Here is a 27,425-nt window from a genome sequence, read left to right on the forward strand (position 1 = left end):
GGGCCCAGCCGTTCCGTGGCATGTGGGATCTTCCCGGACCGGGGCACGAACCCGTGTCCCCTGCATCAGCAGGAGGACTCTCAACCACTGCACCACCAGGGAAGCCCCCAAATCAGGAGTTTTAAAAGGTGATGCATGACAATGCACTGAAGGCTGATCCACCACAACTGCTGTAAAATGTAGACATTATTTCATCTAATGAATGGATGAAACCACAGTGAGACCTGGCCCCTGCCTTCTTCCTTCCAGAGCCACACCAAACGAAAAGGAAACACAGAATGAAAACTGCTGGACAAGTCCCCTCTTCAGCTCTCACTGGACCTTAGGAGAACAGGACCAAAGAAGACCTCTCCAGGGCTTTGGTTTCCCTGCAAAAGGCAGCTTAAAGCAGGTAACAGAAACTCAATGAGCATTCCAGTCTATTTACTGCTAGCCTGTCATGTCAGTCTGGTGATGTCTGTGGGCCTCTGACCATGCATCCACCAAATGAGGAAGTGTGCTGGGTTACTTCTAACAAACCTACCAGCTCTAACACTGCGTGACCCTTGTCATCTGTTTTGATAACTGCTCACTGAATACATTTTGTTTTCTTAATTTGACTGACTCCGTGGGCTACAAGGCAAGGCACCATTTGATTATAAAAGAACATGGTTTCTTTACAAAAATTTTACATACATCTCTTTACACTTGGTGCTTCAGAACGTTCAGGCACAGGGTTAAAAACTCCTTTTTGGAATCAAATGTACTTAGAAATATCACAATTTGCCACTAAGTGTTAAATATTATGTTTTTTGCAAACTATTTTCATTGGCATATAACACTGTGTTAGTTTAAGGTGTACAACATAATGATTTGATACATGTATATATTGTGAAATGATTACCACAAGGCTAATTAACATCCATCACTTCACACGGTTACAGTTTTTTTTCTTGTGATGAGAATTTTTAAGATCTAATCTAAGTGATAATTTTCTTTTTTATTGGCCATGCCGAGGGGCATCTGGGATCCTAGTTCCCCGACAAGGGATCGAACCCATCTGCACTGGAAGTACAGAGTCTCAACCACTGGACCGCCAGGGAAGTCTAAGTGATAAATTTTAAATGAGTCAATACATGTTCATCAACTCTCCCCTGGAGCTCAATTAGCTCTTTGTAAACCTTCGTGTCCATTATCTCCTTTTTGGCAGATTTCATCTGTACAAGTCTGTGCAGAAATAAATCACTGCATTATAAGTAGCTATTTACATTTCCATCTCTCTCAGAAACCTAGAGACCTTCATGTAGAGGGAGGATTTTTTTTTTCTTTTGGTAGGAATCCTTTATTTTTGAATAGTATTATTTGCCTTTTACAATGAATGCTAAATGCCAGATCTTCATTTTATTCTAATAGTTCTATGAAACAGCGTAGATGAAAAAGTTGGGCATAAAGAGCTTGCTGAATCTTTTAAATATACGATAGCTAGTTGGTATAAGAACAAGTGCTAGATCCAGAGTCTTCTGATCCCTAAACCAGAGAACATCAGAAGTCTGAAAGACAAGCTCTAGTCCTGGTTGACTAGTTACTAGCTGTGCAGCCGTGGGTCAATCACTTCGTCTGGGGCCTCAGTTTTCCCAGCTGTATAATAATGGGGTTGAAGTAGGTGATCTCTAATGGTCCTTCTAGCTCGAAAGCTCCAAGATTATTTTCCCTAAAAAAGGTAATGTGACAACGTGGAAGAAAGACTATGCTGTTTAAAGGCACAGTTTCAGGAGGATGTTTTTCTTCATCTTGTATCTCTAATATCTAGCTAAGGATACCTACACTAACTACTCAAGATAAATGAACACGGCAGAACCTCACAGTTGCCTATTCAAACTCCATTTTCCCTTTCTTCCTTGGTAACAGAACCCCAATTTCATTCAGGGCAGCAGGGAGCCCAGTTCAAAGACTATCATTCCCAGGCGTCCTTACAACTAAGTTCTGGCTAGTGAGACGTAAGCGGAACTACTACATGGGACTTCCGGGAAGGGTCCTTACAAAGGGGGCACTCTATTTCTTCTTCTTCCCTCCCTTCCATCTCTCCTTCTAATGACCCAAGGGCAAACATAGAGACTGGAGACCCACAGCCATCTTAGCCTGTGAAGCTACATGACAGAGCAGAAGTGGGAAAGTGTGTGAAGACTTTCTCCACAACAGAAACAGTCCTCCATCCAGACTTCTTTTGTACAAGCCTCATAGGTTTAAACCACTGCAGGCAGGTTTCTCTTACAACCAAACCTAATTCCTAACTGATACAATAACTGACAGTCTCCTGAGAAGAGTTGCACCATCAGTAAAGGAACCATGTGAAAATTTTCCAAAGGTTCATAAAAAGCACACTTTCATCAAAGGATGCACTGGTTGTTCGGTCTTCACTGCAACTACGACTTGGTGAGGGGAAGAGAGGATTTCCTTTTTTTCAGCTGTGGGATGCTGCAGTGGGGTTGAGGGCAGGGTTGTCTTGCCCAAGTAACCAGTTCTCCTAATCAAAAATGTAACATTCACGCATATAACTTATTCATACTCCAGGAAAATAACCTGATTGGGCACAGATTCTATTAGCACTCACTTATACAAATACAGTAACTTAAAGATGCTTAATACTTCAGGTGAATGAACTTTTAGCGAATACCTTCACATCAACTTATTCAACCAGGACAAGTCTTAGCGAAGCTTTTAAAATGTTTAAACTTCTCCTAAAATTGACCTACTGTTCAGAAGACCAATTAATGCAGAAGACCAGTTCATGAGACTTTTACCGTACTATTAAAATATCAGCTCAGATGAGACAGTCTTTCTAAAGGAAATTTCTTTAAAGTTAAAAGGAAGAAGAAAATTAAGAATGTTTGATTGGCGGCATCATAATACAAATCAGGCAAATGACTAGGACAGGTTTTGCAGAAGCATGTGTGACATTAAATTAAGAATCAATGTCACAGTCTTGAATTTTTAGAAGGGTCTAAAAGTATTACCCATCTTAACGCCCATTTTAAGAAAATATACCTATGGTTGGGAGATAGGGACTTCCTATTAGGGTGTGGGGATATGTGTGTGTGATTTACAGTGGCACAATGAATGAAGAACTGTTGACATAAGTCTTTCACTTTAACTGTTTAAAATGAGAATACAGTGGATGCAACAACTGATAATCAGCCACTGAACCCTTTAAAATAACAGCCAATTCTACTTCAGGAAGACAATGTGGAAACACTGCCAGAGAAGAGCACAAGCATCCTCCCACAGCAGTTGAACCTATTTACATCATTAAATCACTAGTTTGGCCTATTACACAGGTTTTAACCTCATGTGATTCTGATGGAGATTCTTCTTCCAGATTATATTTTAAAAAGACAAGAGCAGCTACTGATTTCCAATTTTATATGATTTCTCCCATTAGCCCCTAAAAAGGCCATACAATTATTAAGACTCTTCTATAACTAAAAACAAGTACTTTCTAGACATAGCTGGGAAACCATCTTAGGAATTAGAATGGGCATAAAGAAGATGGCAGTATGGCTAAGATGAATAAATTACTCTCTTTGTGGGTAATTTCTTTTCAACACAGTAGGCAAACTGAAAAAGTACAAGCTGTTTTTCATATTTTATGTTTGCAAGAATTAACTTAAGTATCTTTATGCAAAGCCCTCATCACCTTGGTGATCATACCCTTATATATATCCTAGAATACATGACAGTCCCGACTCAAGCAGTGAAAGACCCTCCCAGTGCACTTAGTAGGAGACCTTCATCTTTAACAGGAAGGTACTTGGAGGCAGAACCAGAGCTGAAGAGATTTGGTTTACTGATTTATGACTCTAGGGGAAGAAGTGGAAGCAAAGCAAAATTAAACAGGAAGCAGTCTTACCTGTACCATTGAGTGTAGTGTTTTTATTTGTGTACAGCCTGATCATATGTCCTATTGTTTTTACATTCTCTCTCAACATTATTCCTCGAGCTTGCACCATAAAGAGATATGTGTTGGCTATAAAGGGAAAAAAAAAGAGAATGTCATGACTCAATAAGCTTTTTAAAAATTTTTAAAAATAATATTCAGAATTGAGGAACTGCCCAATAGACCCAAACTGACTCAATTAGTACATCCAAAGGGAAAAGAGAAATATAAAATGACTATTTCCCATTATCAAAAACTTACAAAAACAAACTCTTTTAAAAAAACAACAAAATGAAAAAATTAAAGTAGTAACATCCATCCATCAAACAGAATGAGACTAAATGAACAAACTGAAATATCGTAATTCCTTTATCCATAGATGATTTTCTACTATAAAATATACTCAGAAATTTCGAAGAGGCATTTTTTTATAAGTATTCAACCATATACTCCTAAAATTCACTTTCTCTAATTCTATATTAATTCCCTCAAACCAAAGACTCCACAAAGGTGAGGATTCCATCTTGAATCATAAATAGATCATAAATCAATCTCTCTAATATGGGTATGGATCTTGCAAATTCTCAAGCCGTTGGAGGGGCAGAGTGTAGAATGATCTAGAATCAGTATCACTTTTTGTAATTTTTCTTAAATACTTGAACTTTTACACCCCCTTTAAATCATAAATCTACCTACCAGGACTGTAAAAGCAGACAAAATCAAAATCAATGTGGCATTTTCAAGCTGTTAATCTAATTCTCCAGAGTAAGTGCTTCAAAAATAATTTCTAATCTCCTCCTTTGGGAGAAACTGGTAATTTGACAAAGATTACAAAAATCCCTGACTTTTGAGATGGCAAGCCTCCTCAGACAGGCACAGAAGTCAAGTCAAAAGACCTTTTCTTTTTTGGTCCTGATTCTGCTACCATGGGCAGCTCACTGGATCTCAGTTTCCTCAACTAAAACTGGCCGTACTACACTAGGTTTCTCTAAAGCCCCTTCTACTCTAACTTCTCCAAGCATGAAGCTAAAAATCATAAACTCCATTCAGACAAGAGGAGGAAGCTCACTTTCATGGCAAAACCAAGAAACTGCAAGGCTCGGTTAATGGCTCTTTCAATTTTAAGGTAAGCTGTCTCCCAACACAGTAATGACACTCTCGAAAAATGAATGCTGAATGAAAAAATCAAAAATGCCGACTCATTTTCTGGGCCCAGTTCTGCTTCTTCGACATGATACAGAGAAATGAGCAAAACGTTTGCTACCTCCTTTCCCATTTTTTTGAAATTTGAACTTGCTCAAAGTACAAATGAACAGAAAATAGATAACGAGAGTAGAGAAGCAGAGTGTATTAACACTCTTTCTCTCACCTTCAAGCCATAAAAGAGAGAGAAACAGAAATCCAGGTTCCACATAAGCTTTACCTCAATCATTTTTAGTAGACTGTCCACATCCTCTCTAGAAAGCAGTCCTATAATTAGATTTAACTTGTTTAGACTTGAATTTATTATACCAGGGTTACAAGCCCCACAAGTTTTTATTACAGTTTTGCTTTCTAATGGACTTTAAAAGACAAACGAGACAAAGTGAAGAATGAAAACAAAGAGAACAGCCAACCAAAAATGTGGGAAAATGTTCAAGAAAAGCCAAAGTAACATTAGCAGCTCTACCTAAACCAAGATCTCAAGTTCAACTGAAATGATGCAGGAAAAAAAAATGAATGCCAACTGATTTACAATCTCTCGGATCATTTAATCCTAAAGTTATACACGAAATCTGTTATCAGTGGTGTAAATATCCTAAATATTTGTTATGCACCAAACTGGAAAAAAAAAAAAAAAAAAAAAAAGATCTGTCATGGAGAAGCAGGACTGAGCCAAGGGTTATTAAGCGAAGACCAGTACTGATTCCCAGCCTTGGAAGAAACAGTACTGGCCTAAGCAAGGATATGCTAGGTGAGAACACATGTACCTCACTGTCTGTCCTGGAAACAGAACTTTTAAAAACTATGTAGCTTTTACTTTTAATTAACACACCTACTCTTACAAAGAAAATGGTTTGAATCTTGAAACCAAGTCAAATCTAAGAAACAAGGAAAACATCCAGTACAGAAAAGGATAATCAAAGTCAAATTTTCCTAAAAACTTTCAAAATATCAGGTAACAAAACCGTTAAGAAAATGTATCACTGATGGCACCTGTGACAAAGGTGAATCATTTACCAAAAGACTGCATTTACCATTCATTAGATGGATGGAGAAGAAATAAAGTGAGACACCAAGTTCTCCAAATGGAAATCTATTAGTTTATTTTAAATCATTCACAGCTAACTGAGTTACATTCCTTAGGTTAATAGTCCTCACGGGTTTAATCCCTAAAGATCAAAACCCATTAAGGAATGAAGCTGTGTTTAAACAGAGGCATTGTTAACAGGAGCAAGGCCATGTGTCAGAGTTTCAAGGCCCAAGAAACCAGCACTGAATGGTCCAGACTGTCTGATTACCAAACATCATGAAAGTCCAGTAATCCACACTCAAGTAACTATACTTGCCTGCTAATTATCATTACTATAAAATATAATATTTTATTGGCAAGCCTGGAAATCCTGGTCTAAAATTTCTATTCCAACTTACAAGAGACTACATTTCAGAAAACAAAGAGGGAAATCTTTCCCATCCTTGCCCTTTGGTCTCAAGACAACTCAGAAACACACTAAAAACTACCACTGGTTAATTAAAATGATGCCATGTTCTCTAATTTAGTTCATTTGCTATTTGCCTCTGCATTGTGAGACATAAATTTAACTTCTTTACCTAGTCTGTTTTCCAGGGGGGGACAACTACAACTTAAAGGAAAAAAACTTTCAAAAATCAACAGTTTACAACAGCTTCTAGGCATCCTACCCTGGGTTTGTGTGGAAAGATTTATGAACATGCCTCATTCTCAACTTAATAAAACTAAGGAGTACATTTGCCATAAAGCTGTGTCTCTCTACCTCTTTCCACACGCAGCTTTGTTCACTGAAAGCACGCTGTGTATTCAAGCCAAGGAGACTGTGCCGTCTGCAGTGATCTGGAAAGGCTTCCTAAGCACTGAAGGACTCAAATACAACATCCCTCTGATCCCGACATCCATGTTTCTAATCGTCACAATCTCCAGGTCCTTTAACAAAACCAGAAGTCAACTACAGAGCTGACTGTGAGGGAGACTGTGTTGGTTAGGCATTCTCACACGCAGCTATAAACGCAGTGCTGGAGCTAAGAAAGACAAGGTACAAATACAATTTGCGGAGACACTCACACAAAAGTAAAAGTAGGAACCATGGTGGTGAATTACCACAGGAAAAATTATCTAGAAAGGAGATAAGAAGGTGAAGTTCAGACCACAAATAGGAGACACAAAGATAAAAGACCCCGAGATGAATTAATCTGAGCTTGAACATGGTGAAGAAGTCACTGGACAAAAGAAAAGGGAATGGTCAACCATGTCAAATGTCACCACACAGGCTAACAAGAAAGACTAAAACACAATAGCTTAGAAAATAAAAAAAACTAATACCTAGTGCATACTCTACTGGGCATCCTTAGAAGTTCCTTACAATAAACTAATCTATGTAACCCTTACAAGCAATCCTATAAGCTAGGTACTAATATTCCCATTTTACAGATAAGGAAATTGAAGCATGGAGTTAAGGGACTTGCTCAAGGTCACACAGTTATTGGCAAGTAGTGGAGCTAGAATTCACCCCCTGCAGTCAGCTCCAGCAACCCAGCTCTTCACCACCATCCCAGTTAGCCTTGAAAAAAGCTATTAGATCACGGTCAACCTTCAAGAGAGCAGTTTCACCCAAATAATGGAAACAAAAGGAAACTAGTAAGGAGTTGAGTGGATAAAGTGGAAGCAGTCCAGTTTTAGAACAGGTAAGTGAGAGCAAGGTCAAGGGAAGTTTTCTTGTAACAGGAGGGACCTGAGCATGACTGTGGCCTGAGTGGAAGGAGGAAAGATGAATTTTAAAGCGAAGGCACTAAGAGAAGTAAGAGGAAGGAGGGAGAAGCACATTTCCGTCGATAGGACAGTATAAGCAGAGGCTGTGAGGTGCACAGCTGCAAAGGATATACAGGGATAAGCGATCCAACTTGAATAGTGTTGGCAGCAATGGAAAATAAGTTGTAGAGGTCCAAATGGACGAATGGGGTGAAAAAACAAAGAAGAGGGGACTAGAGCTCATTGTGAAGATGAGAAGTAACATTAATGAAGGTGAGAAAGTGCCAGACGTGGAAGGTTAGAAAGACTGGGGTCGGGAGAGAGAGCACACCACAGACAATGGGGACACCCAGGCATGGTCAAGCAAAGATGGAAGACGAGAAGCAGACTACCTGATGGTCACCACAGGACGCCAGCAGGGGCAAAGCGGAGCAGAAACGCTCTGAATTGAGCATAACCGCGGAAAGCATCCCAGGGGGGCAGAATGTTGGAGAGCACAGATTTCTGAAGGGAAGGGAAAGGAATTAACATTGAGTAACTACATTCATCAGGCACTGAGCTAAATGCCATATATAAATATACTTAAACACACATATAATTACATTTCACTTAATTCTTATGTAACAGGTTGAATGGAGGCCCCCAAAGATGTGTGCACATCCTAATTCCCAGAACCTGTCAACGTTATCTTATTTGGAAAGGGAGTCTTTGCAGAGGTAATTAAGTTAAGGATCTCGAGATGAGGAGATCACCCTGGATTATCTGGGTTAGCCCTAAATCCAACGGCAAGTGCACATACAAGAGAAAGGCAGAGGGAGGTTTTTACACACACACACATACACACACACACACACACACACGAGAAAGCAATGTGAGGATGGAGGCAGAGATTGGAGTGACCTGGCCACCAGCCTAGGAAGCCAAGGAATGCCAACAGGCACCCAAAGCTGGAGACAAGGAAGGATTCTCCCCTAGAGCCTCCAGAGGGTGCACAGCCCTGCCAACTCCTTGATTTCAAATTTCTGGCCAACTGGAATAGAGTGTGGTAACGTGTACGGCAGCCCTAGGAAACGAATACACCACCCCAGGATACAGGTACAGCTTTCCCCATTATGAGATCAGAAAACAAACTCAGAAGTTACACAGCTGGAATTTTTAAAAATCAAGATTCAAGCACTGGTCTGAATGACCCTGAGGGGCAGCTATTTGGAAGAAGCAATGGCTTCTTCTAGAGGAGAGAGAGGGGCTAAGAAAAAGAAAAACCTTCAACGTAAAAAGTTATGAGGGAAGTGACAACAGGAGGGATAAACAGATTTCAACTAATGCGAGGAGGAAGTCAGAAGGGGCACTTCAAAGTCACAGGAGAGAAAACGGTTTCCCATATAATCCACAGAACACATAAGGAAATAAACAATATGGATAAAGGCAAAACACTGCATGTAGACATCCCTTGACAGTAACCACAGATATCTGAATCAGGTATTCTCTGAATTTCTAAGAACTCACAATAATCTATTTCACATGCTTGTAAGTTTTCTTCTTTCCACATCTAGCCCCTTGTGCAACAAGTTTCCAGACATTACTCATGCAAGTTTGTAAAAGCTAAATATATTATCTCTAATAATAATACTGTAAACCCCAGGATGAGGCCACATGACATGTGAAATATAGTTCATACTTTGCCTAGGACCAAAGTATTGCTTGAGTTAAAAACAAAAAGTAACAGACTTCTAGGCTGTGCCAGGCTGTAAAACAAATGATTCCCTTTATGTCAAAGCACTATTTAAACAGATCTCACTATTTAAACACTATCTTACCATGGTGATAATAATTCAAAGTCAGGTATGGGCTCAAGAAAATCTGCAGAGCAAATAATTACTAGCCTATAATATCCTCCTCCCTATCTTTCCAGTAAGTCACAGGCTGACTAATAAACAGAATGAAATAATTCTGTGGTCAGAATCTCATTTTATCAAGCAATAATGAATACAGTGATCACATACAGTACAGATCTATTTCAGATCTCAGCCAACAGCTCAAGTTTTGCTGATGTAGACACCAAAAATTAACAAAAAATTCTTTCCAACAGGTACTTTTACCACTTCCACTCTGCATTTCAACAGTTTTAAGTTATTTGAGGGTATTACTTGTGTTTGAATACTGATTAAAGTTAAATGTTTTTGAATAAAATTTGACTTTTCCAACAGTCTTATTAAAGACGTTCAGGGTAGAGACGTGTTTATTCAATAAATATTTGTTGAATAACTACCAACTGCCAAGCAGTACCAGAAACTAAGAAGCCATGGGGGTTCCTCTGTAAAAACCAAAATCCTGAAAAAGAATAAACTGCCTAAAACATCGGAATTACTTCTACAACAACCAAACCATCAGTTCAGCCTAGTTTAAACTCAGCTGAAAATTCAAAAACTAGACTCTGAACACATGATCTAACACACGATAGCTCTCAGCACTGTCATTTGTTAATTCACTGTTATTCACTTAAACACATAGCCTCTTTAAAGCATGACAGAAGCCTGAAGAGTTGAGCTATAAACCACATTAGAGAAAAGTAGAATCAGGAGGAAATGAGGGCATCTGGGAAGGAAAAATGCAGACAATTACATTTTTAATCTAATCAGTAAGGAAACTTACCTAATGAAATTACCGACTAAAAGATGAAACCATAAATAAACACATACAGGAAATGCTGAAAATGAATGATTTCAGAAGACATTTAAAGTGAATGCGAAATGAACCTCTACCCGCTTAAGAATGCTATCTTGAGAAAAAATAAAAGGGAGACCTATTTGAACTATGTTTTACAACCATCCCCAATTTCCCTGTGTTTTCACAATTAAAATATCTTTCATAATTTCAACTTACTTAATCATGAAAGTAAGTATAACAGGCAGGAGAAAGGGGACACAGCATGGGAAATGAATTTCAAAGATTTCCAAAGCTAGAGCATATTTTCAAATCTAAAAACAAGGCATCTTCTCATTCTCTACCACTGGTCTCTTTTCAAAGATTTATTTTTATTTATTTATTTTATTTTATTTTTTGGCTGCGCCGGGTCTTAGCTGCAGCACGCGGGATCTTTTAGTCACTGCATGCAGACTTCTTAGTTGTGGCATTCAGGATCTAGCTCCCCGACCGGGGATCGAACACAGGCCCCCTGCGTGGGGAGTGCAGAGTCTTACCCACTGGACTGCCAGGGAAGTCCCTACCACTGGTCTCTTGATTCAAATGAAAATAAAGTCCAAGTTCTCTTCCTCCAAGTCAAACTGGAAATTGCACTATAATTAGAAGTCACAATATCTGAGCGATTAACTTAATTACCAGCAAGGCAATATATATAAATGATTTCAGTAAAGAATTATTAACACTAGCAAGCTCCAAATATTTAAAAATAAAGAAAGAGATAATATTTCAATTAAGATATCATGGTATAGTAACAAACCTCATAGAGCTGCTTAGCTATGAAAATATTATAAAGACTTTTATAAGTCTTTTGTTTTGAAATTACTTCCATTGGCTAACATGTAATGCCACATGCTTTACTAACTTTTACTGACCTTGTTAAGTGAATTACAGTATATCTTTCTAATAATTAAAAATATTAAATAACAAATTTAGGATCAACCTATAACTCAATCACATAGTCAGTGCAGACTCATAAAGAAACACATGATCCTGGTTGTCTTAAACAACCTGTCTGTCCATTCTGCCCATTTCCATTCTGGAGGAAAAAAATTCTTCACCGTGATAGTCATTTCTGTCTCCAGTAAAACATGATGCTATAAACAAATTAATCCGTTTTTTAACAGGTAAGATCAGTTCTATGAAAGATCAAATGATATGAGATAACCAGTCTAAAAAGTAAAACTATTTAGCACTAAATTATTTCCCAACCATTTGGGGTATTTGTCAGAAATAAGTTCCCAGGGGCTTCCCTGGTGGTGCAGTGGTTGAGAATTCGCCTGCCAATGCAGGGGACACGGCTTCGAGCCCTGGTCCAGGAAGATCCCACATGCTGTGGAGCAACTAAGCCCGTGCACCACAACTACTGAGCCTGTGCTCTAGAGCCTGCGAGCCACAACTACTGAGCCCACGTGCCACAACTACTGAAGCCCACGTGCCTAGAGCCCGTGCTCCACAACAAGAGAAGCCACTGCAACGAGAAGCCTGAGCACCGCAAGGGAGAGTAGCCCCTGCTCACTGCAACTAGAGAAAGCCCGCGTGCAGCAACGAAGACCCAATGCAGCCAAAAATAAAATAAATAAGATAAATTTAAAAAGAAAAGAAATAAGTTCCCAGGGTCCAGAATTACCTGAAGTATTAATTAAAAATCAACCAGGATCACAATCAGAATATCTGGTGATAAGACCTGGGTTGCCTTAGGTTAAGGCTTAAGCACCTTCATGTTTGAAAATTGAAAAACCATTCTCTAAACATCATTAACATTTGTTAACAAGCAAAAAAGTAGAAGCTTTCATAATTAGTTTAACTTATACCAAATACATCCTCTTTTATACAGCTTTCTAATTTACGAACGATTCATTCAGACAACGAAGAATCTATGTTTCATCCCTAACGAACATACAACACAAAGACCTCGTAGAGCCAAAGACTTTTACTAACTCGAGAAAATTAATCATGAAAACAAAGATACGAACAGGAAGTCATACTTACTACGCCTCTGGAGAAAAAAAGTTAATTACAAATTTGAGATTTATGTTTTCCTAAACATTTTGCCGTGCCACATAGCCAAAAATAAAACTGACAAACATCCTTTAAGCTATCTTTCCTATTTTAACTGAGGAGGGTTTTTGCTGAGGTTTAAACTGAACTCTGTCAAGTTCTGCCATGACGGAAAACAAGTATGCCCATGAAACAGAACAAATTAAGTCGGCCCAGTATAGGATATAAGTGCTAGAGAGAAATAAAATTGGGGTGCTACCTGAAACTCTCCAGTGGGCCCAAGACATGAGTAAAAATACCTAGTAATAACTAGAGTAAACCATTTTCCATGGCATTGTAGGTATCCTCAGAAAACCTTTTAACCTTCAATGGACCCAATCTTCAACTCGAATCACAATATTACTCGTATATTATTCTCTTTGTTATCATCCTGACAACAGGCAGAAGTGGAAAGAAAAGACTTTATAAATATTCAATCACCAGAGCCTCTGGGAATCAAAAAAAGAAAAAGAGATTCAGATGGAATAGGAGAAAAAAGAGAAGACAAGGGAGAAAGAGCTGGGGGCAGGCTGCTCTGATTAAACTGGTAAAAAAAAAAGTGCAGTCCAAGCAGTGGTGACAAGAGCTAGCATGGTCTAAGGCGGCCAGGAAAATGGACCGGAAGGAGAAAACTGTAAACACACAAAGCCGGAGGGGCTCTCTATTCTCCAGAACTCCCAAATAGGACCTAGGAAATCCAAGTTCTAGAAAAATCTCTCCACAACGTACCTCCTTCTCACCACCTCCACATTTTCACTCAGGTTAAGACAAACATGAGGGGCAGGCTGGAAAGGGAAAAGGAGTCACAAAGGCAGGTGGGTAGAAGTGGGCACAGGTGGAAGAGGGAGAGGGCTGCAGAGATGAACACAGTGCCGAGGAAACGAGGGCAAGGGGCTGAGAAGCCTGTCCGGTCCCCCAAGCAAAGCACCTTCTCCAGCCTTAACCTGTGGTCATCTACTCTCGGCTGGAGAACAGGTTACGAAAGGAACGCTTAGCAGGCCGCTTATTCTGTTGTTTACAGCTCAGTTAGAATGGTCTGGTTTGGCTACTTTACAAAGAGCGGAAAACCTGCCCCGTAATTACGCTCACTGCTCTCACTCTATCCAGAAGAGTCTCCTCTCTTCTCCGTGGGGTATTCCTTAAAGCTGAAGAAGACACAGGTCATATGTCCCCCAAATCTTCAATGTTCCAGAGCAACTCAGGCACAGAAATCCCAAGGGGCACAGTTCAGCTTTTCCAAAAATCATCCACTTCAGTTCTTCCAACAACAATGCGTGAGACTCTGGGCAAGTGGTGATCTTTAGGGGCCTTTCCTTCTCTTCCTTTACAACAAGGCCATACCTCTGGAATCTTGCTCCTGGGGCTTCTCTGCACACAGCTCTGGCTCCAGAGCCAAGGCCTCTGTGTCCAAAGTTCCCATGGCCCGGGGCCCTCAGACAGAGGGGCTCCGGTGGGGAGAGGCTTAGCCACAGCTGCAACCACCAGAGCCTAACGCCATGCGCACAAGCGTATGTGTCCTGAGAAGCTTCGCAGTACATCCTGTGATAAACAGGCTGGTCACAAGATGGGTAAGGAAATTACTCACCCTCTATACATGTAACACTGCCCCGAGAGGAAAATGCATTCTGTTCCCAACAAAATTCCAAATAGTATTTGGAATACCTACCAATACAGAGACGACAAACCTAGATTAGGCGTTTCTCTTTTTAAGGTATCCACAGACACGGCTATTTTTACCTTTAATAAACATTAAAAAGTAGTAATGATAAACACTGCCGCAGAATAAATGCGTCACTACCTCATTCTGCCACGTTGTTTAATAGACGTCAAATTTAATAGACGTCAAATTACCTTATAAAATGGTAACAAGGAGAATGGTATTTAGCATTGTCAGATTTCAATCAATCAATATCCCCTTCAAAAATACCTAATTTCCCACAAGGTCATAGGATTTAGATTCACTCATGCTGAAACAATATAGCTGAGTTAACAGATACGCTCAAGAATGGCAACCAGAGAATAAAATAATAAAAATAAAAGAATGGCAACCTGACGGCGGTAAGCAGCCTCTGAGAAGGCTCCCCTGCCCCTTGAGTGTGCACTGGACCTAGAGACTCTTTTCTGACAAAGAAAATATGGCGAAAGCAATGGGGCTGGGAGGTGCCCAATGGAGAGGTGCCAGGGCAAGGAACTGAGTGAGGCCTCCAGCCGATAACCTGCGAAGAAGCAAAGTCCTCAGTCCAACAACCCTCAGGGAACAGAATCCTGCCCAGATGAATATGGGTGAACTTGGAAGCGGATCCTCCCCCAGTGGAGCCTCCAACCACAGCCCTGAGCTACACTCTGTAGCCGAGTAAGATACCTTGAACCAGAGGCATCCAGCCAAACCGTGTCCAGATTCCTGGCCACTGAAACGATGAGATAAAACATGTTTGCTGGTTTAAGACCCTCAATTTGGAGGTAATTTGTTAGAAAGTAATAGATAACTAACACACTGACCAATCCTGGCATTTTCTCCACTGTTCCTCATCCCCTGACAGCCCCTCCATATTCTTCCAAGGCGTCTAACATCCAACACTAGAATGGTATTGATGAGTGGGCAGGGAAGAGAACGAACTGGAGCTGCCACACCAAAAGCAGTGATTTAATCGGAAACAGTCACTCAACAACCCTTCACTAAGCCTCTAGTATGTGCCAAGGTAGAAACCAAATCTCTTAACCTAGTCTAGGAAACAGTTTATACTAACATTTGTTCACGTAAACAGAGCCGCTCACTCTAAGAGCTCAGTCACCCACCTTATTAGGTATGCATGTCCTCAACCTCCCTCTCCATATGCATCTAATTTTTGCTATCATGAACGCCTTTATCTCCTCTCCCATCTCCAAAATGAATCTACCCATATACTTGATCCCACTCCCCCTACCTGGTCTCCCTGATTCCAGAATTGCTGACTTTAATCCATCCACACCAGTACAGCCTAAGTACTTCTAAAATGCAAACCTGATCATGTCACTCTCCTACATAAAATTTAAGCTCAGTGGTCTGACATTGTCCTCAGGCTGAAGTCCAAGTTCTCAAACCCAGCTTACAAGGTCCTCTATGGCTGGACCCGTATTTCTCTCTCTGGCTTCGGCCCACACTCCTCTCTGATTTCTATTCTTTAGCCCCCTACCCTTTTTCTTTTTTAAAAAAACTTTCCATTTCTCTCTCATCTCTTAGCCTTCAAATATCCCATTCCTACCTGAAGCACTTCTCCCCAGGCCCACCCTTTAATCACCTAACTTAAGCTTCTGGCCTCAGCTTAACCCCCCCTTCTCCCTGACGCCTAGTCTAGTGCCCCCATCCACCCATCCAGTGTCCCATAGCAAACTGCACTCCACACTCTCTTCCAGAATAGTTGCTCTGCAACTATGCGAATTTCCCACTGGCTACGAGCTCTATGAAGGCAGCGACCGTGTGGATTCTGCCCAGTGCAGAACCACAGACAAACATGTATGAATAAGTAAATGAATTAAGTCTTCCTAGATCATACGTTGTAATTTGTTCCCTTCCTCAAATCTTCAAACCGTGCCCTCACTCCCCAAGCATCCACATAAGCTCAGGTCTTCCCATCTTATAAGGCTCCTTTGATCCCCTTTCATCTGACCTCTGATTTACAATCCAACCCAAGGCAGTCCAATCCAAGGCTAGGCAATCTGGCTGGTGCCCTATGACACCACAAAAACAGCTCTTGTAGTGGCTGTCACAGAGCTCCTACTTACCAAATCCATGATTCTCCTTCCAGACTTTACCCCACTAAACTATATATCCCACTGCAATGCTTGTTTTGCTGATCATCATTTTTATTTATTTACTTATTTTTGCGAAGGTCTCTCTTCACTTTCATGATCTCTCTCTCTTCCTTCATTTTCCTATTCCTATTTCTCCACGTGCCCTAGGCTGATGGATTTCATCTGTCGTCACCTTGCCTTCAGCCTCCACCAGCTGTCCTTGGGTAGCCATCTAAACTTTCCACAGTGTCAATCACACTGCTTCCCACTTAGGGCTGGGGAGTGAAAAAGGTAAAAGAGCCTCATGGGAAACCCTTCAAACTGCACTTGGGCTTCCTTCATATTCCAATTTAACCCCTATCATTCCACATTTAAGAGTAACTAACTTAGTGAGTCACTTCTGCTTGCACAAGTTAGTTTTATTAACTCAGGTGTGTCAGGGGAAAAATAGATATGTATCATTCACCTATATGCCGAAGACACCCAAATCTCTCTCCAGTTAGACATTTCTCCTGGGCTCTAAGCCCTTATGTCCATCTGCCTACCTACTGACAAGTTCTTCCTGGCTATCCTATAAGCGTCCCAACTCTATATCTCTAAAACCAAAATCGCCCCCTCAAGGCACTTGCCTTTCTATAGTCCCTACGACCCACAGCCTGGTTGTCTAAGCCAGAATACAAGCATTGTCTTCAAGCTTCTCCCTTTCCTTCAATCCCACTATTCACATCCTCTCCACTCTGCCCTGACCCAACTACAACCTTGATCAGGTTCGAATCTTCTATCACCTGAGCTACTGAAAAAACTTCCCACCTGGTCTCCCAGCCACTGGCTCTGCCCTCTGTAACCCACACTCCATGCAGAAGAACTGCTCTACAACAAAGGATTCCAGCATCCCCCTTTTCAGAACTTCTGATGTTTCCTGCTACTCACAAGACAAAAATATTAGCATGGGAAGCCTGACCAGTAAGAGAGGCCCAGAAAAAAGAAATACCCAACACGGTGGCCCAAACCAAAAGAACCCCCCAAAAGAACCATGGTGACCAGAGAACTTGGTGAGGAAAGAAACCAGAAGGACCTCTGAAACACAAAGCAAACTGTAACAGCTCAGAAGTGCACAACCAGACTCACCCCGCCAGGAGGCTAAAGGGCTGCCATAAGAAAGCTACAGGCAACTAACAAGCTACTCTCTGAGCAAACTGAGAGAAACCCAGCCAGAACGTCGGGGGGACTCTGAGCAAGGACCTACTAAGCCACCCACTCCCACAACATACCCCCACGCCCTGCCCACCCATCCCCAGCTCCACCTGACCCAGCAGGGCACCAACCTCCTTGAGACCCAAAAAAGCAAAGCACATGGCCAGGTGATTCCTCAACGGGCCCACAGGAATTCACACCAAAGTGGCCCAACCGGACTCCACCTCTACGCAAAGAATAAGACAGCCTGAAAACAAGTCTGACACCCCCAGGGGAGCTGTGCAATCTCCCCCACAATACTGCCCCGCTGATTAAAGGCTCATCAACTTCTTTCTTAACCACAGACAGCTTTAATAAAGCTGTGTGAACCAAGGCCAGTTTCTCTCGGCCAGGAAGTTCAGGGACCCCAAGTGCCAGAACACGAGGCTGGGCAGGGGAGACCCGACACTCTTCCCAATCTGGCCCATCTACCAACCCACGCCCTGGATGGTAGCCAGATGGAAATACTCCTATTTTCTGGAAACTACCTGTGCTCATGCTGTTCCCTCTGACTAGAGTCCCTTTGCTCAGTCCAGATAAATCCTATCCATCACCTCCTCTGGAAATCCTTAACCAGACCTCACTCCCCACAGCATGCTTTCTGAGGACCTGATGCAGCCCTTTCACGGCACTCATCCCACTGTATGAGGGAAGGAACTCTGTCTTGGTCATCTTTTTTCCTCAAACAATGTCTAGCCTATCTGAGGTGCTCTATTCGTGTTTGCTGAATGAATCCATAAGTCAGTTCACCTACTCCTTTGATACAATAGCAGGTAAATGACTATGTTGTATTATATTGAAAACAGTTTCACACTAAATGGAACTCCATTTTCAATTCAGCCAAGGCAAGACCTTAGGGGAAGACTGCACTCACCTTTTTGCAATCATGCACAAAAGTAGAAAGAGAATGAGAAAAAATTCAGGGCACCAGCCTCTACTGGGTGGGCTAGAGCCATGTGTCCATGGATTTCCAGGGTGGAGGGTGGTCTGCAGACCAATTTCCCTTAGTACTAAAGTTCCTAATATAAAGAAAGTTCCTGTGTTTCTTGCATGAATTAGAAATTTCAAGGAAAGTGTTTCAAATTATTCTTAAAATAATGAGCTTTGAGTTTGCTGGAATTCATTGCAGATTAAAATCCAAAGAGTCAAAAAGTTGTTGGGCCACATGAGAAAACACTGGAAACTAAACATATTCTGCTACCTACAACTGTGTGGTACTCTCTTCTCAGAACGAAGAGAGGGAGAGGAGAACACTGAGGAAGGAGACTAATAAGAGTAACTAAAATGACAGGACTGACTGCCTGGGGGAAGACACACGACAAAAATAGGTCTCTGGGCAAAAAACGTAGGAAAATACAATTGATGTCTACTAAACAGGTTGATGTGGATAGGATCAACATGGATTTTTTAACATAAGAGATTTGAAACATTTATTTAAGATCAATTAAAAAATGCTCTCTTACATAACACGTATTTTAGTCACAAGAAAATTCTGCCCCAAGATGTAATCCAGGCTAAAATATGAATTATTTCAAAAAGATTCTATGTATATCTAATGTAAACTAGTTATAAGAACCTAATTAGTTTGGGGTATGTCTCATTAATAAGAAATCTGTGATGCAGAGGTAGAAAATAAAACTTATGGTTACCAAGCGGGAAGCAGGGAGAGGGATAAACTGGGAGACTGGGATGGACACATACACACTACTATATATAAAACAAATAACAAGAGCCTACTGTACAGCACAGGGAACTCTACTCAATACTCTGTAATGACCTATATGGGAAAAGAATCTAAAAAAGAGTGGATAAATGTATACGTATAACTGAGAAGTAAAACAACATTGTAAATCGACTATACTCCAATAAAAATTAATTTAAAAAAGAAAAGAGAAAAAAGAAATCTGTGATGAAACGAGAAGTATGCATAAGGCATTTCTGCAGCATACCAAAGTACTGTGGTTGTCTTGAAAATCAAATTGTGCAATAGATCATTGCATTGTGAGCTGAACTAGCCACATTTTTTTCACGGAACACCATTTTTACTTAAAGGTACAACTGAAAAACTATGCTCATTTAGACTTCTGTATTTGACCTACATTTCCCCCAAAAAGAGCAAAATGAGCCTGACGCCTCAAGAAAAACTGACAGTATGTGTTACCAATGACAAAATTCAAGCTTTCAAGCAAAAATCTGAGTTTTGGAAAACTGCTTCTCAATAATTAAAAGTAAGGAGGGTTTTTTGCTGCTAAATAATGCTAGTTTGAGAAACAGATTCAGTTTAACAAACTGTTAACACTTCACAAGTTTTGGTTTTCATTCTTCTTACTGGCTTCAATCAATTTTTTTAAGTTATAAATTAGAAGACCCAAAAGAACAGAGTAGTTTAAATCATGTCAACCTAATTGCCTAGAAGACAACTGCCAAAATTTTTGTGCCATGTCAGTGATTGTTCTATGGCAAACATTAAGTATAGAAATAAGAAAGATATATTACTACCTCACATCAATTGAATTTTAAGAATCTACAGATAATATATTACTGCAATAACAAAAAATGGCTATCAAGTGAAAGCTGGAATTCTGATTTCCTTTGGTTAGCTTTTGGAGTAATTTTAATATGTTACTCAAAATACCAAGAAAGTAAGAAAATTGTTATCTAAGTGCAAAAAAACACTTCTCCAGAATCTCTCAAAGTTAAAATATCTCATAAAATAACATCCCGCAAAGATGTCCAACCTTTAAAGAGCTACATAAGAAAGTAAAAATTGCTGTAGAATGAGAAGTTAATTGATAAGACTTCCAAAATGGCAGAGAATTTTAAGAAAAAGCTTGCTGAATATTTTGGCTAACTACTCTCATAGCCACTGAGCTATCACTGTCATTTCTACTACAGGCTTCAAGATGTATCCAATTTAGCCTAAAGAAAAAAACTGCATTAAAAGAAAATAATATGTTGAAATATTCATATTTTTTTCAAACTTTAACCCCAAACTTCTATTTCGGGATATCAAGGTTTCGACAATTTATGCCTTCTCAAGCATCATTCTGAGCTTATACGTTTTACTTGAACCTGAAAATTTAATCAAGTCACATAATTTTTAGGAAACACAACAGTCTTGATGAGGTTTGGTGAGGTCTGTTTCTTCCCTCCCCCCTGCAATCCACTGAAATAATCTACTACCATGTGAGACAATGCCCTGATAATAATTCCATCTTAAAATTCTGCAGGTGTTTTCACTCTGTAAGAGGCCATACATACATTTTTAGCTCACTCAGGGGAGAAATGGTACTGGTTCAAAAAACTACTAATGTCTAAAAAAAAATGATAGGAGATGCACAATGTTACTAACTCATTTAACATTAAATACATAATAACCCAGAAGAACTCAGAAAAGTTCTGGAAATACAGTGTTTTAATATCCATATGAAGTTCAGATTTTTCGGTCATGAGAATGCCACACTGGCACCTTTTCAACCAGAGGGGCTGAGAAACCAGGATGTTTACTAAAGAGGCTAATTCAAGCAGATTATACAAAAGTGTATTTTGGACTAGAAACCAAAAGAAAAAATGGTAAATAGGTTCAAATTGTAAACTATCTTGCATAATTGTTAATCATCTTATCTCAGAATTCATCCTAACAGGTAGCAGAGGCTACCTACCCTTGCAAAGCAGACCCAAGCACACTGAACAATTGGAGCATTGTTTTTACTAGACAACTCATCGCCTAAAAATTCCTGAAGTGTGGCACAAATGTTCACTGACCCCATTCTAAAAAAGCGACCTAGAACACTAGAACAGTACATTCTTGAACTCAATCACATTCCCTACTGTGGGTTTCTCCATCGTATTTTTACAACTAGTTAATATAGCTGAGTGTTTGAATAAAATTACGATTACTAAGTTTAAACTTAAAAACTTAATATTAAATGGATAAAGCTGTCACGAATACTCAAGAAAGCGACCAGGGCATCTCGGGCCATCACACCTTATTTTGCTCTGTCCACGTAACGCAGTCTTTAAGTTGTTTAAACGTGCATTGACAAAACTCACATGCCAAAGCCATGCCCCGAAGCAGTTTATGTGACAGGTCTGAAATCGCATTTCAAATAAAATGCTTTCTGCCGGGCCCCTGTTTATACAGCTTCCAAATCCCGTAAGTAACATGCTGCGTTTCCTTCACTGTGACCGTGGGAAGTGAGGGTGTGTCTCGGTGCTTACCGATGCCCGGAGCCACATAGATGAAGTAGAGGCAAGACGAGGAGAGGGAGAAGAAGAAGATGAAGGCGAGGAGGGAGCGATTGGAGACCCGCATCATCCGCCTGAGCACAGACATCTTCCTCTTCCCGGCCGGCAGCTCGGGCTGCGCTCTCAAGGCGTACTTGGGGGCACTGTCCAGGCCCTAAACTTCCATGAATGTGCTAAAAACCACAGGACTGCAGCGGGGTCCGCGCGGGGAGGATCTGGGATAGAGGGGCCAGAGCGGGAAGGAGGAGCGAGGAGGGAGCCGACGGAATGAATGAGAGGCGGGGGAGCCGGGGGAGGGGAAGAGTAGGAGGACGCGCGGGAAGGGGGGAGGGGACGCAGGGCAGGGAGCCCCGGGGACCAAATAACCCGAGGAGGCCGTGAAAGGGTGAGGACCCGCGCTCGATACGCCAGGTAGCGGCGGGAGGAGGGGCTTTAAGTGGGGAGAGGTGCGGGCTGCGCGCCGCGGCGCCCCTGCGGAGAGGGCCGGCCGACTGCAGCAAGCCGGGCTCCCCCGCGGCTCCGGCTGCCCGCGCCCGCCGGGGTCCAGGTCGCGAAGCCCCTGCGCTCAGGGTCCGGGCAGCCCGCGCTTGGCAGGCCTGCGCCGCCTCCTCCTCGGGGCCGCGGCGTCTCGTGCCTGCGCTGGGCTAGCGTGGGCGCCGGGGCCGCAGCCGGCGCGCACAACGCGCCGGGGCCCGTGGGGGCCCTAGGGGCAGAGGAGCTGGGCGCTCGCCAGCGCGCAGCCTCCTCCTCATGCCGCGCCGGGCCCCGGCGTCCCGCGGCGGCCGCGGGAGCCGAGCGCAGGCGAGGGCGGCGTCCCGGCCAGCGGCGAGGGCGCTCCGGTTCCGGCTCCTGCCTCCGCCAGCTGTCCGCCCGGCCGCAAGGGCGGCAACCGCAGCAGCATTACCGCCGCCGGCCCGGGGTGAGGCGCCCCCGCCGGCGTCGCCCCCGCACGGCCCGCGGACACCAGGCGAAGAGCCGCGGGGTGAGTCGCGCGGCTGGCAGAGCCTAGGAGTCCGAAGAGGGGGAGGCCAGACGCCGTCGGAGCCGCGTCTGAGTCGCAGAAGAGGCGGGCCTGCGAGGGCGGGGGAGCCGCGGAGGAACACCGGGCACGCGGGCGGGACCGGAGACCCCCGGCGGTCCCACGCGCTACCTCGGAACTGCAGGCGGCGCTGCGCCGGCCCTGAGGAAACCTGGAGCCTCCCGCCCACCCTTCCCCTCCCCTCGTCCGAAACACCGCGCCTCCTGATTGGCCTGCGCCGCACCGCGCCGAACAACCTGCCCCCTCCTCCCCGCGCCGGGACCGGCGCCCCGGCCGCCTCCTGCGTCACCGCCGTCCCCGCCCGCGCGGGGACCCCGGCGCTCCCAGTGCTGCAGGGGGCTGAGGGACGCGTCTTGAGCCTTGGATACGTTCCACTCTGGGGATCGATAATGAAAGATGCTGTGTCTTTATCTCGAGGAGGAAGCTTCTGTGGTGTAGTGTGCGTTCCTCCCAAAATACGCGCTCCAGGAGCAAGGTGTTTTCCAGTACTAGATTAATGGAACCTCCCATCCCGCACTTTCTATAGAAACATACTGTCAGGATGTGATACGGATCTATGCATATCTCTTATAATAGGACTTGCCTTCCCATCTGAAGGTGAGCACTGAATAGCCCTACTTTAGCTGTATCCGTTCAGACGGGGAGGAAAAGACTTCTGTGCAGCCAATAGGCCCTTGAGCGCTGCAGCACCAACCAGCTTCAATGGGCAAATTGCTTTAATGCACCTCCTAGATCGTGGTCTACCCTTTGTTCAAAAGCTACTTTTTCCTACTAGCTGGTCCTTAGCTATATCGCATTTTTCCAACGTGTGTTTGTAGTTGTTTCTTTTGCAGCTAATCATGTAGAAAGTGGCTGGATGCCCCCTACTGCCATTATTTGCTATTTCCAGATGCAGCAGTATTGAACACCACTTGACTGCCAGCAAATATGGTACCTTCTTAGCAAGAGACCCACGCCTTCCATCGTCTCTGAGATAGCACTATGCTTTGTGGAGCCTGTAACACCTGAGTTTATAATTCCACCAAGGGCTTTTATTAACTGAAACTCACGCCAAGCCACTACCCTCTGCAAGCCTCTCTTCTCAGCCTTCAAATGGTGGGTGTGATACCAGCTTTCAAGTCTATGGGATTAAACCGGGTTACTGTGTAAAATGCTAAACATGATGTCTGGTACCTAAGATGTTTCCTTACCTCCCTTTAGACAGTTGACTGGATGGAATCACCAGTTCAACTTCATTTCTTAATATTTTGCTTTTTGGAGTACTTACAAGTTACTGAACTTCTCTGGCTAGTTTGATATTTAATGTGAAAGGAAATGACACTGTTTTGTAACATTTTTAGATGCTTGAGGGAAATCTGAAATACAAAATGGAGCAACATATTAAATAAGAGATAAAACTCACTTGTAAAAAAATATGTAGATAAGACTCACTTGTAAAAAAATACGTATGCAAGAGAAAGAAATCCATGAGTGGTGAGGAAGCAAAGTTGTAGTACTTCCCCCTCTGACCCTGCTGACTTTTATCTCTCTTTATTTGCACCAGTTCAACTGTTGTTTATAATGCTAATACCACTGTGCTGTCTTGGCAATGGATAATTCTTCTAAGGAAAAATTGGCTTTTTGAAAAGAAAGTTTACTATGAAACTAAGTGGGAAGTATTAACATCTTAGAAATTGATGATTAATCTTATTTTAAGAAATATCAAGTCTGTGTACAGATGTGCTTGGCTAGCATAGATGACTGCCATTGGTATCTCTTAACATGGTACTTGTTAAAAATGATTAGTTCTCCCCTGGAGTTAAGCAAGTACCAGAAAACCAGGTTAGTCGGTGCACCCTTTAGCATTGTTGTTCACCAGCCACAGAAGGAGGTAGCCAGGCCTCTAGAGCCAGGCAGCCTACGGTTGGATCCCAGTTACTCAGGTCAAGTGACCTCAAAAGTTACTTAAAGCTCCCTGTGCCTCCACCTTCTCATCAGCTATAGAAGATAACCATAGTGCCTATTAGGGCTGTTGTGAGGATTAAACTGAATGAGTTAATTCTTCTAAAAAGCTTGGGAGAGCCTGGTACCTAGTAAGCACAATTTGAATATTTGTTAATTTTTTTTTTTTAATCTCTCCTTTAGATTACTCTCTGCCAACTAACAAGTTATGCTGGTCTCTTCCTATTTAAAAACCAAATTTCCTACTGATTCAGCCATGAAGTTTCAGTCTATTGGTCTGAAGGATGCCTCAGGGTCTCAGTTCATTTGTAAAGCAAAGGTCAATGAAATACTCAGAGCCAAACCTTTTCAAGCCCAGATTATCACCTGATACTTCCTTAGGAGCCAGGTAAGGCCCACAGCAGAGGAGTGACCTTACAAAAATCTACTAAGTTTCATTTTATAACAAAGAGACCTTAAACATAAAATCATAAGACATACTACTTACAGTAGCAAGACACAGTAAATTTCACGTACCTGCTTTGTTCTACGTTTAGTACCACCAACTATTCCTTTTGCTATTTTCTGTCCCCTAGAGACCCTGTGCTCTTAAATATTTGGGTATCAAACTGAATAAGTTACAACTAATGGTTTTCTATTTATGTTAATCAGAAATATATTATTGAGGAACTTCCCTGGTGGCACAGTGGTTAAGAATCCACCTGCCAATACAGGGGATACATGTTTGAGCCCTGTTCCAGGAAGATCCCACATGCCGCGGAGCATCTAAGCCCGTGCGCCACAACTATTGAAACCCACGCGCCTAGAGCCCGTGCTCTGCAACAAAAGAAGCCACTGCAATGAGAAGCCCCGCGCACGGCAATGAAGAGTAGCCCCCGCTCGCCGCAACTAGAGAAAGCCCGCGTGCAGCAACAAAGACCCAATGCAGCAAAAAATTTAAAAAATAGATTGATAAATAATATTTTAAAAAAAGAAATACATTGGGCTTCCCTGGTGGCGCAGTGGTTGAGAGACCGCCTGCCGATGCAAGGGACACGGGTTCGTGCCCCGGTCCGGGAAGATCCCACATGCCGCGGAGCGGCTGGGCCCGTGAGCCATGGCCGCTGAGCCTGCGCGTCCGGAGCCTGTGCTCCGCAGCGGGAGAGGCCCCAACAGTGAGAGGCCCGCATACCGCAAACAAACAAACAAAAAAGAAATACATTACTGAGATTGTAATTACCACAAAAAAGAGAAATGTACTTGTTTAATGAGATGGATGACATTTTACTTGGTCTGGGCTAGGATAAACAATATCCATTAAGTGTTTTGGACTTGTTCGTAACCTTGGTAAAATAAAAATCAGTAAGTTTGTTTTTCTTGTGAATTGGAGAAAAAAGAATGAAAGAGCACGTAGATCTCAGTTTTATGATTGCTTAGGGCTCCGACCTCCGTATTATAATCACTGATTAAATATAGTAATTTTATATTTTTAAATACATGGTCTCAGCATCTGAGCTTCAGTTAAAGAAAATTGTTAGGTTGATAGATTGTGCTTAGACAGTTGAATTTTTTTACTTACATAATTGGAACGTAGATTGTATGAGTTAGACATTGGCATGATTCATAAAATGGAATATGTATTCCAAAATATTGTTGTGGTACGGAAACTTCCCTTAAATAAAGCCCATTTTCCCACTGATTTCCACTATAAATATAGAGTTCGCTGAGAGAAAAATAATAGTCCCTATCTCTTATTTAAGTTATATTAAAGAAATCTTAAATTTCTTACATTTGAGATCAAACATAATCACCTTAAAGCTAGATTTTAATAATCTTACATATATGAAATAATCCAGAACTTAATAATACTCTATTATAGTTAAATTTGAAAAAGAAAACCACCGTAGTGCCAACAATCCTCAGTTCAGCAGCTGACCCAAATTTCATACTCATCTTAAATTGCCTTAATCCTTTCATCCTGAATCCAAGATCATTCTTCCACATCATAAGAATGCCCTGTAGCATTTTCAAGTATTCAAACCACTTTTCCTATCGTTTCATAACATCCCTTTGGGGGAGATATGGCAAGTATTATTATATCATTTGGGCATGAGGAAACTAAAGCACAGTGAGGTACAATATCTGGCCTCAGGTCACATGGTGATCAGTAACAGAGCTGAGGAGAGAGCCAAGATGTTATCAGCTTCATTCAGTGCCCTTTCCACAAACAGCACCAGCTCTCATTTTCACACGAATTCCTTTGCCTATCAGGGCAAATATTTGATTTAGTGTATATTTTAAATATTTCCAGAAGTAAATATATGCAATCCATTTTTCAAACTTTCTCTACCAATTTTATGTCAGACATCTGTATCAGGAACCAAATAAATTGTACTACATGATACATAAAGTTAGGACCCAACTGTCTTCATTCTTGCTTGTCATCAGTTGTTAAGTCAAAATGAGAAAATGAATAGATTGTGTTTAATGAGAAAATGAATAGATCGTGTTTGCTTCATCCATTCTTTTGCTCAGCTTAATGCTAGGTATATTCAACAGATTGCTAGTTTCCCCTTCAA

General features: G+C 41.9%; 1 protein-coding gene across 2 annotated transcripts in view; it reads right to left on the minus strand.

Moving 5' to 3' along the window:
• Positions 1-22,303, minus strand: part of B4GALT6 (beta-1,4-galactosyltransferase 6) — a 65,499-nt gene extending 43,196 nt beyond the window's left edge. Inside the window, exons 1-2 of one of the 2 annotated variants that reach the window (XM_027127679.1) lie at positions 21,861-22,303; positions 3,887-4,003 (exon numbers count right to left, since the gene is read on the minus strand). In XM_027127679.1, coding sequence (XP_026983480.1) covers positions 3,887-4,003; positions 21,861-21,975 — 232 coding nt within the window. In that variant the 5' untranslated portion in view covers positions 21,976-22,303. The remainder of the gene's footprint in view (positions 1-3,886; positions 4,004-21,860) is intronic. The other variant, XM_027127680.1, reaches the window with a different exon arrangement.
• Positions 22,304-27,425: the final 5,122 nt, after the last annotated feature.

The sequence above is a fragment of the Aethalodelphis obliquidens genome, unplaced genomic scaffold (genome assembly GCF_003676395.1).
Source record: "Aethalodelphis obliquidens isolate GAN/ISIS:26980383/991018 unplaced genomic scaffold, ASM367639v1 scaffold32, whole genome shotgun sequence".
In the NCBI taxonomy this organism is placed as follows: Eukaryota; Metazoa; Chordata; class Mammalia; order Artiodactyla; family Delphinidae; genus Aethalodelphis; species Aethalodelphis obliquidens.